The sequence below is a fragment of the Peromyscus leucopus genome, chromosome 1, assembly GCF_004664715.2.
Source record: "Peromyscus leucopus breed LL Stock chromosome 1, UCI_PerLeu_2.1, whole genome shotgun sequence".
NCBI classification, from domain to species: Eukaryota; Metazoa; Chordata; class Mammalia; order Rodentia; family Cricetidae; genus Peromyscus; species Peromyscus leucopus.
This window is the reverse complement of record NC_051063.1, coordinates 169,587,547-169,604,862: the sequence shown is the minus strand read 5'-3', so window position 1 is coordinate 169,604,862 and position 17,316 is coordinate 169,587,547. Positions and strand designations below refer to the sequence as shown.

At 44.5% G+C, this 17,316-nt stretch overlaps 1 protein-coding gene across 1 annotated transcript; it reads right to left on the bottom strand.

Annotated features, from left to right (window-relative positions):
• Nucleotides 1–9,567: 9,567 nt before the first annotated feature.
• Nucleotides 9,568–11,069, bottom strand: Erich4 (glutamate rich 4). The gene is made up of 2 exons (XM_028859897.2): nucleotides 10,842–11,069; nucleotides 9,568–10,245 (listed from the first exon to the last, which is right to left on the bottom strand). The coding sequence occupies exons 1-2, from the start codon at nucleotides 11,025–11,027 to the stop codon at nucleotides 10,003–10,005; spliced, it is 429 nt and encodes a 142-aa protein (XP_028715730.1). The 5' UTR covers nucleotides 11,028–11,069; the 3' UTR covers nucleotides 9,568–10,002.
• Between the last annotated feature and the right edge of the window lie 6,247 nt (nucleotides 11,070–17,316).

The window sequence follows — 17,316 nt, the reverse complement described above, 5'->3', positions numbered from 1 at the left end:
AACTCAAAGAAGCTAAACACATCCATGAAAAATCAAGCAATAGATAATCCCACACCAACATACACCACAGAAGAAACAAGCTGGTGTAGCTATCCTAATACCTAGATAAAAAGGAGGTTTCAAAAGAGAAGAAGTCTTGTGGCAATGCCTCAGTGGTCCAGGTAACTACCAGAACTCGGAAAAGTTGGTTGAACTTGGGATTGACTGGGAGGCCAAAGATTTAAAAAGCAGAAGATTCTCTCAAGACACAAGTTGTGTGATAATAGTGTGTTTTGTGTGTGTGAATGAGAATTTGTAAATGTTGAATTCTAGGCTTCGACAATCATTGTCAGTGCAGATTAAGCTGCAAGTATTTATGTTCTAAAACTTAAATTATAAAGCCAGTTACGTCTTTCTAACAACTAGTTTTAATGTTTATGAGCATATTTTACCTACATTACCTTTTCAGGATGTTGAGAAAGATGCATCACAAGCACAGGCTGGAGGCTGGGGGCTAGATGGTTTTGAGGAAGAGGTCTTGGTAGACTCTTTCATAGAGCAAAGGGAAGCAATGCCTTCTGGGAAATGAGCTAAGTTTTAATCTAGTCTTTAAGATTAGAAGTCAAAAACAAAAATATTAAGGAAAGGAAAACCTAATTGATCTTTGAAGTATTGTTATGTGGAATTGAGTGGGACTTTTGAGGCCTTTCTTCCAGAAAACAAGGACTTGGTTGTCAGGCCTATATTAGGCCTAAACCTTGGTGCCATGTAGTTGTACTTAAATCATTTCAATGGAAAGTGTCTTAGCGATTGGATCTTCTAGTGCAGTTTGGAGTTCTTCCATTTGAAAAATGTGATATTTGCATGGGATTGTTTGAATCTTGTTTTCTAGTCCCTCCCCATCACCACCCTCATAGTCTAAAGGTAGATTTTTCTCTTGATAAAGGAACAAAAAAGGTGAACATCTTGTTTGTAAATAGGTATCTAGTAACTAGTGGTAAACTTGAAATGGTAGAATTCTTTAAAGCCTAATTCTAGGTAGCCTTAAGAAAATGTATCTTAATTATTTTTGAACCTGTATTCACCTTGTTTTTTTTTTCAAATATCTTAAGTTATATTTTCTTTTTCAGAGCTGCTTCTTTTTGGGGGCTACTTTTTTTTTTAATTGAGGCGTAATTCATAAAAGGGTATATTGTTTTGATGAGACCTTTTACAACTATGACTGGATGTCTTTCTTTAGTCTTCCAAGAAGGGCCATTTTACTTTTTTAGAGTTACTTTTTAAAGTCATGAGGTCAACAACTTGGACTACTATGCATGTAAGTGCTAATGCAAATTAAAGCCCAAGTTGACCTCCAGCAGCAGTTCATTCTATGTTGACAGTGAGAGAACACTTTGCCTGTAAGGATACTGTTACTCGTGGACTGAAATGCTGAAGAAACTCCTCCCCCTATTTTGTTTTTTGCAAAAATCAAGGTATATTCTAGGGTTTCCTGGTTGACCTCAACAGATAAACTGAGATGATAGTCTTAGTTCAGAAATGATCTGAATGTAGATTTACAGTCTACGTGTACAGCTGGCTAAGTGAGATCGCTTTCACAGTTCTGCATGTATCCCATCGGCTCCCCATTAGTCACTGAACTCTTAAAACTGGTATTGTAACATTATCACAATGTTTTGCGCCAATTTTATAAACTTTACAGTACAATATGTGTTCCTTTTCTGAGGCAAACCAAAGGTATATTTCTCAAGGTTCTGCTGCTATCAGCAGCGTTGATGGAGGATTTTTTATACATTTGTAATAGATAGAAATAAACCAGAAAAAAAGAAGAAAAAAAAAGTGGTGGAGGAAAAGGTGAACACTGCAAGAATACTCAAAAGAGCTGAGAGTTGCAAACACCAAGAATGGCTTTGCATAGTAAATGGAATAGAACAGCTCTGAACTATAGCTTACTTTTCCTGGTTTGGTCTGACAGAATGATTGAATGCTTTTGTACAAAAATCAGAGCCTTAAAAACAAGGATTTGGTGAGATTGTAAAATGGTGTGCCACTTTGGCAAAACAGTTTGGTGGTTGGTCAAAATGCAAAACATTGTTACTCTGTTACTCAACAATTCTACCCTTAGGAATATATCCTCAAACTACTGAAAATGTGCACCTATGAAACATGTACATGAAGGTTTACAGCAGTGTGTTGCTAATAGTAAAAAAGTTAAAACAACTTAAATAGCTATCAAATACTGGAGAGAAATAAAATGTGGCTTATTCATATCATAGAATATTATTAAGACATAAAAATGAATGAGAAACTGACAGATTAAATGACTTTGGTGAACCTTCATAATTTCATTTGTAGATCTTTCCATTCCTAATTTATAAATACATTTGGGGTTATAAATTATAAATGTACTGCCTCATGTCAACATTGTATACTTCTATTTGATGATTTCTGTGTCAAACATTATATGGAAATGTTTCTAAGTATTTTCTGTATTAACTGTGAATGAATAGAACAAAATAAATTGCCTGTGATGGGAAGAAAAAAAAAGTAAAAGAGTAGAAAGTAATGTAGAAAAGTAAAGAAGAGTAAAAAAAAAAATAGACTTCAAACTAAAATCAATCAAAAGAGATCAGGATGGACATTACATATTTATCATGGGAAAAATCCACCAGGATGAAGTCTCAATTTTAAACATTTATGCTCCAAATACAAAAGCATCCACATTCATAAAAGAAACACTACTAAAGCTTAAAGTGCACATCAAATCCCAAACATTAGTAGTGGGAGATTTTAACACACTACTCTCACCAAAAGATAGATCTACCAGACTGAAACTTAACAAAGAAATAAAGGACCTAACAGATGTTATGACTCAAATGGACTTAATAGATATCTACAGAACATTCCATCCTAACACAAAAGAATATACCTTCTTGTCAGCACCCCATGGAACCTTCTCAAAAATTGACCACATGCTTGGCCACAAAACAAATCTCAACAGATACAAAAAAATTGGAATAATCTCCTGTATCTTATCAGACCACCATGCCTTAAAGTTAGACCTCAACAACAAAAAAAATTATAGAAAACCCACAAACTCATGGAAACTGAATAATGCCCACCTGAAACATCAATGGGTCAAGGAAGAAATAAAGAAAGAAATTAAAGATTTCCTAGAATTCAATGAAAACGAAAGTACAGCATACCCAAACTTATGGGACACTATGAAAGCAGTGCTAAGAGGAAAATTCATAGCTCTAAATGCACACATAAAGAAGATGGAGCAATCCCATACCAATGAATTAACAGCACAACTGAAAGCTCTAGAACAAAAAGAAACAAACTCACCCAGGAGAAATAGACGCCAGGAAATAATCAAATTGAGGGGTGAAATCAACAAAATAGAAAACAAGAGAACAATACAAAAAAAATCAATGAAACAAAGAGTTGGTTCTTTGAAAAAATCAACAAGATAGACAAACCCCTAGCCAAATTAACCAAAAGGCAAAGAGAGAGCACCCAAATTAACAAAATCAGAAATGAAAAGGGAGACATAACAACAGACAACGAGGAAATCCAGAGAATCATCAGATCATACTTCAAAAACCTGTACTCCACAAAAATGGAAAACCAGGAAGAAATGGACAATTTTCTGGATAAATACCACATACCAAAATTAAATCAAGACCAGATAAACCATTTAAATAGACCAATAACCCCTAAAGAAATAGAAACAGTCATCAAAAGTCTCCCAACCAAAAAAAGCCCAGGAGCAGATGGTTTCAGTGCAGAATTCTACCAGACTTTCAAAGAAGAACTAATACCAATACTCTTCAAAGTGTTCCACACAATAGAAACAGAAGGAACACTACCAAACTCTTTTTATGAGGCTACAATTACCCTGATACCCAAACCACACAAAGATGCAACAAAGAAAGAGAACTACAGACCAATCTCCCTCATGAACATTGATGTAAAAATACTCAACAAAATATTGGCAAACCGAATCCAAGAATACATCAAAACAATTATCCGTCACGACCAAGTAGGATTCATCCCAGGGATGCAAGGATGGTTCAACATATGAAAATCAGTCAATGTAATACACCATATAAACAAACTGAAAGAAAAAAAACCACATAATCATCTCATTAGATGCTGAAAAAGCCTTTGACAAAATCCAACACCCCTTCATTATAAAGGTCTTAGAAAGATCAGGAAGACAAGGAACATTTCTAAACATAATAAAGGCAATTTATAGCAAGCCAACAGCAAACATCAAATTAAACGGAGAGAAACTCAAAGTGATACCACTAAATTCAGGAACAAGACAAGCCTGTCCACTCTCCCCATATTTATTCAATATAGTACTAGAAGTTCTAGTTAGAGCAATAAGACAACAAAAGGAGATCAAAGGGATACAAATTGGCAAAGAAGAAGTCAAACTTTCACTATTTGCAGATGATATGATAGTATACATAAGTGACCCCAAAAACTCTACCAGGGAACTCCTACAGCTGATAAACTCCTTCAGTAAAGTGGCAGGATACAAGATCAACTCAAAAAAATCAGTAGCCCTCCTATACACAAATGATAAAAGGGTTGAGAATGAAGTCAGAGAAACATCACCCTTTACAATAGCCACAAATAATATAAAATACCTTGGAATAACACCAACTAAACAAGTGAAGGACCTTTTTGATAAGAACTTTAAATCTCTAAAGAAAGAAATTGAAGAAGATATCAGAAAATGGAAGGATCTCCCATGCTCATGGATAGGTAGGATTAACATAGTAAAAATGGCAATTTTACCAAAAGCAATCTACAGATTCAATGCAATCCCCTTCAAAATCTCAACACAATTCTTCACAGACCTGGGAAGAAAAATACTCAACTTCATATAGAAAAACATAAGACCCAGGATAGCTAAAAGAATCCTATACGATAAAGCAACCTTTAGAGGCATCACCATCCCTGACCTCAAACTCTGCTATAGAGCTATAGTAATTAAAAAAACAGCTTGGTATTGGTATAAAAACCGACATACGGACCAATGGAGTCGAATTGAAGACCCTGACATTAATCCATGCACATATGAACACCTGGTTTTTGACAAAGGAGCCAAAACTATACAATGGAAAAAAGAAAGTATCTTCAACAAATGGTGCTGGCATAACTGGATCTCAATATGTAAAAGATTACAAATAGATCCATATCTGTCACTATGCCCAAAACTCAAGTCCAAGTGGATCAAAGACCTGAACATAAATTCAGTTACACTAAACTTAATAGAAAAGAAAGTAGGAAGCACTCTTGAACGCATTGGCACCAGAGACCATTTCCTAAATAAAACACCAACAGCACAGACCCTGAGCACAACAATTAATAAATGGGACCTCTCGAAACTGAGAAGCTTTTGCAGGGCAAAAGACACAGTCAATAAGACAAAAAGACAGCCAACAGAATGGGAAAAGATCTTCACCAACTCCACATCTGACAGAGGATTGATCTCCACAGTATATAAAGAACTCAAGAAACTAGACATCAAAGTACTGAACAGTCCAAAAGAGCTAAACAGAGAATTCACAAAACAAGAACTACAAATGGCTGAAAGACATTTAAAGAAATGCCCAACATCCTTAATCATCAGAGAAATGCAAATCAAAACAACTCTGAGATACCACCTTACACCTGTCAGAATGGCTACAATCAAAAACACCAATGACAGTCAATGTTGGAGAGGATGTGGAGCAAAGGGAACACTCCTCCACTGTTGGTGGGAATGTAAGCTTGTACAACCACTGTGGAAATCAGTATGGCGGTTTCTCAGAAATTAGGAATCAAACTACCTCAAGACCCAGCCATCCCACTCTTGGGCATATACCCAAGGAATGCTGATTCATACCATAAAGATACATGCTCAGCTATGTTCATAGCAGCACTATTTGTAATAGCCAGACCTGGAAACAACCTAGATGCCCGTCAACGGAAGAATGGATGAAAAAAATGTGGTACATATACACAATGGAGTACTACTCAGCAGAGAAAAACAATGAAAGCATGATGCAGGCAAATGGATGGAACTAGATAAAATCATCCTGAGTGAGGTAACCCAAACCCAGAAAGACAGTCATGGTATGTACTCACTCATAAGTGGATTCTAGATATAAAATAAAGAACAATCAGACCACAACCCATAGAACCATGGAAGCTATATATATAGCATGGAGGTCCCTAGGACGACTGTGGCTTATAATAAATTTCGGTTTTACTCAATTATTGAAAAAAAAAAGCCAAACGAATGGAAACACATGAACTATGAACCAAAGGCTGAGGGGCCCCCAGCTGGATCAGGCCCTCTGAATAGGTGAGACAGTTGATTGGCTTGATCAGTTTGGGAGGCAACTAGGCAATGGGACCAAGTCCTGTGCTCATTGCATGAGTTGGCTGATTGAAACCTGGAGCTTATGCAGGGACACTTGGCTCAGTCTGGGAGGAGGGGACTGGACCTGCCTGGACTGAGTCTACCAGGCTGATCGCAGTCCTCGGGGGAGGATTCGCCCTGGAGGAGGTGGGATTGGGGGGTGGGCTGGGGATAAGTGGAGGGGATGGGAGGGGGGAGAACAGGGGAACCCGTTGCTGATATGTAGAACTGAATGGTATTGTAAAATAAAATAAAATAAAAAAAAAATAGTTCTCTCAGGCTGCCATCTGTACGTGTTGCATGTCTCCTGCAGGTGGCGCTATGGCACATTTACAACATAACTGCTCCCATCAACTTTGTATTTTCAAACACTTGAAACAATACATTGTGGAAGCTGGAGAGATGGCTCAGAGGTTAAGAGCTCTTGCTGCTCTTGCAGAGGACCAGGGTTCCATTTCTAGTATCCATATGACCGCTCACAATCATCTATAACTCCAGTTCCAGAAAATCTGACACCATCTTCTGGTGCACTTGCTTATAGGCAAAATACTCATGCACATTAAAATAAAAATAAATTTTAAAAAATAAAAAATAAACACTACACTGTAATTTCAAGTGTTCTAGCAGACATAATTTAAAATATTGACAGTATTAAGTGGGGCGGGAGACATTGCTCAGGAGTAGAATGTTTACCCATCATGAACAAAGCCCTGGGTTCTACCCCTGGCACCCCTTCCTCTAAAACCTAAGTTTTAAAAGTTATGGAGGAGCCGGGCGGTGGTGGTGCACACCTTTAATCCCAGCACTCAGGAGGCAGAGCCAGGTGGATCTCTGTGACTTCGAGGCCAGCCTGGGGTACAGAGCGAGTTCCAGGAAAGGCGCAAAGCTACACAGAGAAACCCTGTCTTGAAAAACCAAAAAAAAAAAAAAAAAAAATTCAGACTACAAGGTATGTAACACATCTGTCACCCCAGCACTCACGTGTGTCACCCCAGCACTCACGTCTGTCACCCCAGCACTCACGTCTGTCACCTCAGCACTCACGTGTGTCACCCAGCACTCACGTGTGTCACCCCAGCACTCACGTGTGTCACCCCAGCACTCACGTCTGTCACCCCAGCACTCACGTGTGTCACCCCAGCACTCACGTCTGTCACCCCAGCACTCACATCTGTCACCCCAGCACTCACGTGTGTCACCCCAGCACTCACGTCTGTCACCCCAGCACTCACATCTGTCACCCAGCACTCACGTGTGTCACCCCAGCACTCACGTGTGTCACCCAGCACTCACATCTGTCACCCCAGCACTCACGTGTGTCACCCCAGCACTCACGTGTGTCACCCAGCACTCACATCTGTCACCCCAGCACTCACGTCTGTCACCCCAGCACTCACGTGTGTCACCCAGCACTCACGTGTGTCACCCAGCACTCACGTGTGTCACCCCAGCACTCACGTCTGTCACCCAGCACTCACGTGTGTCACCCCAGCACTCACGTCTGTCACCCCAGCACTCACGTGTGTCACCCAGCACTCACGTGTGTCACCCAGCACTCACGTCTGTCACCCCAGCACTCATGTCTGTCACCCCAGCACTCACGTCTGTCACCCCAGCACTCACGTGTGTCACCCCAGCACTCACGTGTGTCACCCCAGCACTCACGTCTGTCACCCCAGCACTCACGTCTGTCACCCAGCACTCACGTGTGTCACCCCAGCACTCACGTGTGTCACCCCAGCACTCACGTGTGTCACCCCAGCACTCACGTCTGTCACCCCAGCACTCACGTCTGTCACCCCAGCACTCACATCTGTCACCTCAGCACTCACGTCTGTCACCCAGCACTCACATCTGTCACCCAGCACTCACGTCTGTCACCCCAGCACTCACATCTGTCACCCAGCACTCACATCTGTCACCCAGCACTCACATCTGTCACCCAGCACTCACGTCTGTCACCCCAGCACTCACGTCTGTCACCCAGCACTCACGTCTGTCACCCAGCACTCACGTGTGTCACCCCAGCACACACGTCTGTCACCCAGCACTCACGTGTGTCACCCCAGCACTCACGTGTGTCACCCCAGCACTCACGTCTGTCACCCCAGCACTCACGTGTGTCACCCCAGCATTCATGTCTGTCACCCCATACTGGGGTCTATAAAGAAATCCTGTCTCAAAAAAAAAATAATTAGGGGCTGGAGAGATGGCTTGGAGGTTAAGAACTGCTCTTCCAGAGGTCCTGAGTTCAATTCCCAGCAACCACATGTGGCTCGCAACCATCTGTAATGAAATCTAGTGCCCTCTTCTGGCCTGTAGGCATACATGCAGACAGAACACTGTATACACAATAAATAAATAAATCTTTAAAAATAATAATAATAATAATAAAGAAGAAGAACTGAGGGTGGATGACATGCTTGCAAGTATAAGAACCTAATTTGAATCCTCAGAACCAGTGTAAAGCTGCATGTATCCGTAATCCCAGTGCCTCCATGAAGAGATGGGAGGTGGAGATAGGAGAACCGGCAGAAGCTCTCAGGCCAGGTAACACGGTATAAATGAGAGAGTCCCTATCTCAGTGTAGAAAGCAAGGATCAGTGCCTGAGGTTGTCCTCTCACATCCACACATGCTATGGCATGTACAAAGCCACACTCTCACACACACATATACAAAATAAAGAAAACACCTTTAACCCCAGTGCTCAGGAGGCAGAGGCAGGAGAATCTCTGTGAGTTCCAGGCTGGCCTGGTCTACAGGACTACATAGAGACCTTATCTCAAAAAATAGAAAAGAACAAAGGAAGGAGTTTATGGGATGGCTTGGTGAGTAAGAGCACTTGCTGTGCAAACATAAAGGCCTAAATTCAAACTCCCATCACCCAAAAGAAAAGGCCAGGCTCAACACTGGGGGCAGAGGGTAGCCAGGCAGGTCCTGGGAGCTCAAGGGCCAGCCTAGCCACAATAGCGTGGTTCAGTGAGAGACCCATAAAGGAAGACACACACACACACACACACACACACACACACACACACACACACACATGTGCAAGTATATCACATTCCACACATAAAAAGTGGCTAAATAGTTTTATGTTTTATATATATATAACCACAATAAAGTGTATGAAATTAATGTTTTACCACACATACACAAAATATCATTTTAACATGTAATCAATTTTTTTTAATTATTGAGAGGTTTTACCACACAGGTTGTTGACCTTTGCCATATCCCACATCTCCGTCTGAACTTGCCATGTCTCAGTTCCTTAATAGCCATGACACCCACACTAGGCTGAATTGGTCTTCGATCCTGTCTGTCAATATCTCTATCACTTTTGCCAAGCACTGGGTCTCCAGGACAGACTGGAAGCCTTTCTGCAGATAGATCTATGTCTTCTGTGCCCCTCCCAAACCTACAGTCATACCTGCCCACATCTCCCAGAGCCACGACCAGGATCTCCCGCAGCACTCCTCTGGGGAGAACAGTCTGCTGAAGGATTACCACTGATTCTCAATCTGATCGGACCCTCCGAATCTCCTCTTGCCTTTGCATGAATTTGTATCTCATTTGTGTGTCAAACTATATCACCTCAGATGATCATCTCAAAGTGAGGGAGGTGCTGAGCTGGAAAGGAGGCACCAGGATGTCCTTCCTCCTGCTTCCCCTGAGGCCCTTCTTCCTCTTCTTCAACACAGCTGCCCTCTTCCTCCTCCTTCTCTTCTTCCTCCTCCTCTTCCAGGATGGTGACCAGCTCCTCCCGCAGGGCACCCATCTCCAGTCCCAGGTGACACAGCTGTCCCAACAGCTGGACATCCACTCGGCGCAGGTTCCCCTACAGGAATAAAGAAACATCGTCGGTATGCCACACAGAGTGAGGAAGCCTGCCAGGAGCTTCCCAGGAGCAGGTGCCAGCTCAAGTCTTAGCCTGCAGGGCCAGGGATCTCACTGATTCCAGGAGGTTCCATGCCATCTGCTTCTCGTGCCTCTTGATCTCTGTCTCTCCGCCTGCCGCACTGTCCCTTCATCTCTGTGGACCCTTCTTTGAATCTCTGTCTCCACATCTCCAGCTCCATTTCCTCACCCCTGCCCTTGGTTGCTCCCAGCCCCTATTCCATCTGAGGTCCTGCCTGTCCCTGAGCTGTCTCTGATGTCTACCTGTGCTTCTCTCTGGAACTGTTGCCATTCCTGACTCCCATGCTCTGTCCCCACCACTACCTGTCTCTGCCCTTGTTGTATTTTATTTCCACACATGATCGCAATCTTCAGCTTAAGCTTGAAAGTCTCCTGCCTCGGGCTCCCGAGTGCTGTATTACAGGCATGAGCCACCAGGCCTGGCTGATCCTCAGCCATGTCTATTTTTATTAATATTCACTCATAGTCTTCCCCCACCCTGTCTATCTCATATCTCTCTGGCGCCCTTTCACTCACCAACTCCTCCCAGATCCACAACAACGGCTCTCTGGCGCCCCCAAGTTCCGTCCCTGAGGACATAAGGGTCTGACCTGGGTTCCCCTCTGGCAGGGGTATTCTTAGGGCCTGGGGGAGTGGGCCCAGTCCAAGGGGCTCCAGCCCGGCCTGCTTCAGCTGTACCCACAGCTCCATAGTCTGAACCATGGACTGAAGAGCAGGAAGTAGCAAGGTCCAAGTGACCCAGTCCCCTGGGAAGCTGTGGGATGGGGGGAAGAAAGGGCGGGGAGAGGCTGGCAGAGACATCCCAAAGTCCATTCTCTGAATCAGCTGGCCACATTTTTTTTTCCTTTCTGGAGTCCAACCTCCATGATCTCACAGGGTCCAAAGAGAGCCTCAAGCAGAGGTCCATCTTCACACTGTTGCCTCTTGGGCTGACCCCGTCAGGGTACACGGTGCTTGATGCTTAATACCTGAAGGAGCTGGCTAGGGTATCTTCCTTCCAAGTCCTCACACCTCTCCAGCCTCTCTTTCTCAGCCTCTTTAGCTGAATGACCTTGGCAAGCCCCTAAATTGATCCTTGTCTGTCCTCGGCCAGGACTCTGCCACCAGTGTGCCTGAAGAGCCTCAGTGTGGAGGCTGCAGGCTGCCATAAAGCAGCCAGTTCTGCCAGCCTTGGACATGCCTGTATTGTATCACCGCCAGATGATCAGGACTGGAAAGTACTCTGGGTCATGCTCTGCCTTGACCCATACAAGCCCATGAATATGCCGGTGGTCCCTGGGTTCCTGGCTCAGAGCTCAGCTGCCCACCCTCCCACCCCCAGAGCCCAGACTCCAACTCTGCAAGTCTCGAATCTCAAGGTCATTATGTTCAGCACAGAGCTCCCACTTCGGATCTCCCCCACTGGGTCCATTTCCTGTGGATGTCGCAATAAATCACCACAGTCTCGGTCACTCAAAACAATGCAAGGGGGCTTCAGAAATGGCTCCGAGGGGGCTAGAGAGATGGCTCAGCGGTTAAGAGCACTGACTGCTCTTCCAGAGGTCCTGAGTTCAATTCCTACCAACCACATGGTGGCTCACAACCATCTGTAATGAGATCTGGTGCCTCTTCTGGCCTGCTGTCACACATGCTGTATACATAATAAATAAATAAATAAATAACTCTTAAAAGAAAAAGAAAAAAGAAATGGCTCAGAGAGTAAAGGTGCCTGCCACCAAGCCTGATAATCTGAGTTCAATCCCCAGAACCCACATGATGGAAAAAGAGAGCTTACTATTGGTGAAATTATTAAGGCCACTCCACGTAGTTAAAAGGGAGGTTTATTTTGTGGGGTAACTTACAAGTGAATGGATAGTTTACAGAGTCTGGGAAAGTCATAGTGCAGTCTGGTGGTGTTCTCTGGAGAACTCTGCTCGGTCTACCTCCGGCATCCAGGGTCCAGGAACCAAGAGGGCCAGCGCATCCGGATCTCGGGTCTTCAGGGTCCTCTCTTGGCCCCGCCTTGTAGGCGTGGCCATTACCGAAGCCTCAATGGGGGTTGGAACTTCCAGATCAAAGCTGGAATGGCTACCCACTACAGTTTACTCTTGCAAGTTGTTCTCTGACATCCCCCCACCTCCCACCCACCCCACCCCATCCCACCCCACCCCACCCCGAGACACACACACACACACACACACACACACACACACACACACACCTGTCTCAGTTCCGGTTTCTGTTGCTGTGAAGAGACACCATAACCACAGCAACTCTTTCTTTTTTTCTTTTTGTTTTCTCTTCTTTTCCTTCTTTCTTTCTTTCTTTCTTTTTTAAAGTTTTTTTGAGACAGCATTTCTTTTTGTAGCCCTGGCTGTCTTGGAACTCACTCTGTAGACCAGGCTGGCCTCAAACTCACAGAGATTCGCCTGCCTCTGCCTCCTGAGTGCGGGGATGAAAGGTATGCACCACTAAGGCCAGCTTCCATGGCAACTCTTTTAAGGAAAACATTTAATTGGGGCTGGCTCACAGTTTCAGAGGTTTAATTCATTATCATGGTGGGGAACATGGCAGCATGCAGGCAGACATGGTGCTGGAGGAATAGCTAAGAGTCCTACATCTTGCAGGCAACAGGAAGTTGACTGACAGTCACACTGAGGGTAGCTTGAACAAAAGAGACTTCAAAACCCACCCCCACAGTGACACACTTCCTCCAACGAGGACACATCTTCTAATAGTGCCACTCCAGTTGGGGGCCATTTTCTTTCAAACCACCACAGGCACAAAAAAAAAAATTTTTTTTTCAAAGAAAAGGGGGAAAAAACCCACAAGGTTAGTTGGGTGTGGTGACACATACCTGTAATCCATTGGGACTTGGCAGGCAGAGGCAAGAGGGTCATTGCAAATTTGAGGCCAACGGGATCTATAGATTGAGTTCCAAGGAAATATAATGAAATCCTATCTCAAAACCCAAAGGTAGGGAGGAAAGGGTCTGGGGATGTGCCTTGGTGGGTGGAGGGCTAGCCTAGCATGCAAGAAGCCCAGGGTTCAGTGTCCAACATCACATCAAACTGACTGAGTATGGTGGTATATACCTGTAACCCCAATACTTGGGAAATGGAAACAGGAGAGTTGCAAATTCAATAGCATTCATAGCCACTAGCCTGTGCTCCATGAGACCCTGCCTCAGAAACCAAACCGAAGCAAAGCCCACAAGAGACTGGAGGTGTAGTTCAGTGACAGAGTGTGTGCCTAACTAGGACAAGCAAGGCTCTAGGTTCAGGCTAGGAACGCAGCTCCAGGGTCCATGCTTGCCTGGCAAGTAAGAAGCCCTTGGTTCCACCACCAGAACCAACACAGGAGCATATATGCACACACACACACACACACACACACACACACACACACACAAGCACAAACAGGCACACATACACACACACACACACACACACACATACAAGCACACACAAGCACAAGCAGGCACACAAGCACACACACACACACACACACACACACACACACTTCAACCCCTAGCACTGAAAGGGGGGAAAGCCCACAAGGTTATTCTCTTGCCGCTCTAAAGCATAAAATAGGCACACTGGGCTTGTTTGCTTCTAGGAGAGAACCCACACTGTACTCTCTGAGCTTCTAGGCCTACTTGCTCTCCTTGCATCACTCCAATCTTGCTTCCAGCATCCTGACTCCTGTTGATGGCAATGGCCATCCTTCTGATAAGACCTTCATATTCACCAGTTCCACCCAGTCATCTATGATAAATAACATCCTCTCAAGATCCTTAAACTGGGCAGTGGTGGCACATGCCTTTAATCTCAGCACGGAGGCAGAGGCAGGAGGATCTCTGAGTTCAAGGCCACCCTGGTCTACAGAGCAAGTTCCAGGACAGTCAGGGCTATGCAGTGAAACCCTGTCTTGAACCCCATTCCACCCCCGCAAAAAAGTTCCTTAAACTGAACCTTAAGGTGCATATCTACAATCCCAGCCCTCGAGAGGCTGAAGCAGGAGGATTACAAGTTTCAGGCCAACCTGGGCACCAAAGCAATAAATACATTGCTAAGAAAGGGGATCAGGCAATCAGAGGTGGAGGGGATGTCTCTTACCATAGAAAGTAACACAGTTAGAGTGAGATGGTTTGAGGTGGGAGGGGATGTCTCTTACCATAGAAAGTAACACAGTTAGAGTGTGATGGTTTGAGGTGGGAGGGGATGTCTCTTACCATAGAAAGTAACACAGTTAGAGTGAGATGGCTTGAAGGGAAGTCTGTCCCCACAGACTCAGACAGCTGAGTGTTCCATGGTGGTCTGGGGAGCTTAGGGAGGAGTCACCTTGCTCAAGGAAGCGCCTCAACGGAGGCAGGCTTTGAGAATTTAAAACCTCACCATTTCCAGTGTGCTCTCTCTCCTCTGTACTTCAGCTGAAGATGTGAGCTCTCAGCTTCCTGCTCCTGACGCCAGGCCTGCCACATGTTCCCATACCTCCCCACTAGGATAGAGTCAGTCCTCTGGACCTGCCAGCCCAAATAATGTTCCTTCTGTAAGTTGCTTTGAGTCGTAGTGTTTTTATCACAGCAATGGAAAAGTAACTGATACATCCAGCCTCTGAGGATTGCAGGACAAGGACCTTTGTGGTTGGGAACTATTCAGTCTACCAAGTCCCCACCCCAGCATCCCCGCTGCTCCCTGCTTCTCCACTTCCATTAGTGACACCTTTTGGTTTCTTGGGCTTTTGTCTCTAACAATGTTCACTGCTGCCCACCCCACCCCTATTCCTAACGTGCCTGTACTATTGTGGTGCCCTCTTGGCTAATTTCATGTCGACCCCTGACCTCTAAGAGTCATTCTCCAGATCTTTGCAATATGTAAATCAGATTTGGAAACTCCTCTCTCCCTCTGTGAACAGAATAAAACCCCACTGGACCCGCACAGTCAGTCCCACTGCCCACGGCTCTGGTCCTGTCTTCTTCCTCTCTGCAAGCTGATGCACACTGCAGGGCCTTCTCACTGGCTCTTACCTCTGCCTGAACACTTTTACTCCAAACCTTAAGGTACCTTTTCTTTTCTGTCACTCATTCCAGTTCAATGCACCTGCTGCAGAGGCCTTTTCTGGTGGCGCTATGCCCCGGCCGCTCCCTAACATACCACCTATTTTTTTTCTACTTCTTTTTTTGTTGTTGTTGTTTTGTTTTGTTTTTAAAGACAGGGTTTCTCTGTGTAGCTTTGGAGCCTTTCCTGGATCTCGCTCTGTAGACCAGACTGGCCTCGAACTCACAGAGATCCGCCTGCCTCTGCCTCTCGAGTACTGGGATTAGAGGCGTGCGCCGCCACCACCACCCGGCTTTTTTTCTACTTCTTATCAAACACTATCTTTAGTTTTTTTTTTTTTTGTTTTGTTTTGTTTTGTTTTGTTTTTTTGGTTTTTCGAGGCAGGGTTTCTCTATGTAGCTTTGCGCCTTTCCTGGAGCTCACTTGGTAGCCCAGGCTGGCCTCGAACTCACAGAGATCCTCCTGGCTCTGCCTCCCAAGTGCTGGGATTAAAGGCGTGCGCCACCAACGCCTGGCTATCTTTAGTTTTTTATTCAGTGTTTATCCATCCTCTTTCTAGAATGACAACTCCCTGAGAAAGGGGCTCTCAGGACTCACTGTGAGAGCTCAGTAAACACTTACGAATGAATGAGTGAATGAATGACTGTATCCACCAAGACTTCACATTTGGAGGCTGGGCAAGTGGCTCCGTTGATAAAGAGCTTGCCTAGCATTCAGAAGGTCCTAGGTTTGTTCCCATTACTTCATAAATGTCTGACCACAGCACACACATGCCCACACTCATAAACACATCAATATAACTTTTTAATTAAAAAAAAATAAAGTTCAAGGCAGCCTAACATGCATGAGAAAGACCTTTGTAAGAAATAACCCTCTTAGCCAGGCAGTGGTGGCGCACACCTTTAATCCCAGCACTCAGAAGGCAGAGGCAGGCAGATCTCTGTGAGTTCAAGGCCAGCCTCAGCCACAGAGCAAGTTCCAAGGTAAGGCGAGAGAGAGAGAGAGAGAGAGAGAGAGAGAGAGAGAGAGAGAGAGAGAGAGAGATGTGAATTCCAAACTTAAGTCAGTCTCTTACACTGAATTCTAACCTGGCCATCCACCTCACCTTTCCATTGCCCTTTAAAACAAAAGAAAAAAAGTGACAGCAGCTGGGTTGAAAGCTTCCTGGCAATTAGGAGCACTGACTGCTCTTCCAGAAGACCTGGATTCAATTCCCAGCACACACATGGTGACTGGCAACTCCAACTCCAGGGATCCAATGTCCTCTTCCGGTCTTCAAGGTATTGCACATACATGGTGTAGACATACATGCAGGCAAACACTCACACACATATCAAATAAAGTTTAAAAATCCAATTATAATAAGGCCAGCGAGATAGCTCCGTGGGTTAAGGTGCTTGTCGTGCAAGCTAGGAGACCTAAATTCGCTTCCTGGACCCATGTTCTGTTCATCTCTACAGGTGCACCATGAGATGTGAGCGTGCATACACACACAATAATAAATATTAAAATAATAATTGAATTAAAAAAGGAATAAAAAGGAAAGGAAATGACATGACAACTCCTAGGTATGGTAAAGGAGAAAGTTTATTGTAGATATGTGGGAGAGCACAGCCAGAGGCAGAGACAGGACCAGACTGAGCTGGGCCAAGTGGAAAGAGGGGGAGGGGAAGGGAGCGGAGAGAAAGGGGAACCAGGTGCAGCAGCCAAGAGGGCAAAGGCACAAAAGGGAAGGACAAACAATCAAGAGAATTGTGACCACAGTCAGGAAAAGAAGCTCCCTAAGAGGAAAGACCGCCTCCTCCCTCTTTAGAGGGTGTGAAGACTCCGTTTTAAAGAAAGGGTGCTCTGAATACCCTAACAGGATTAAAAAGTGTATGCGCCTTTAAAAGGCGGGCTTAAAAAAAATGGAGGGGCGTGGCCACAAGAAAAGTAGTTCGTGTCTGAGCCAG

Coding starts and splice junctions, on each gene's coding strand:
- Erich4 (XM_028859897.2), bottom strand. CDS start 11,027: ATGGTTCAGACTATGGAGCTGTGGGTACAGCTGAAGCAGGCCGGGCTG. Junction 10,246..10,841: donor TGTGGATCTGGGAGGAGTTG/GTGAGTGAAAGG, acceptor TTATTCCTGTAG/GGGAACCTGCGCCGAGTGGA.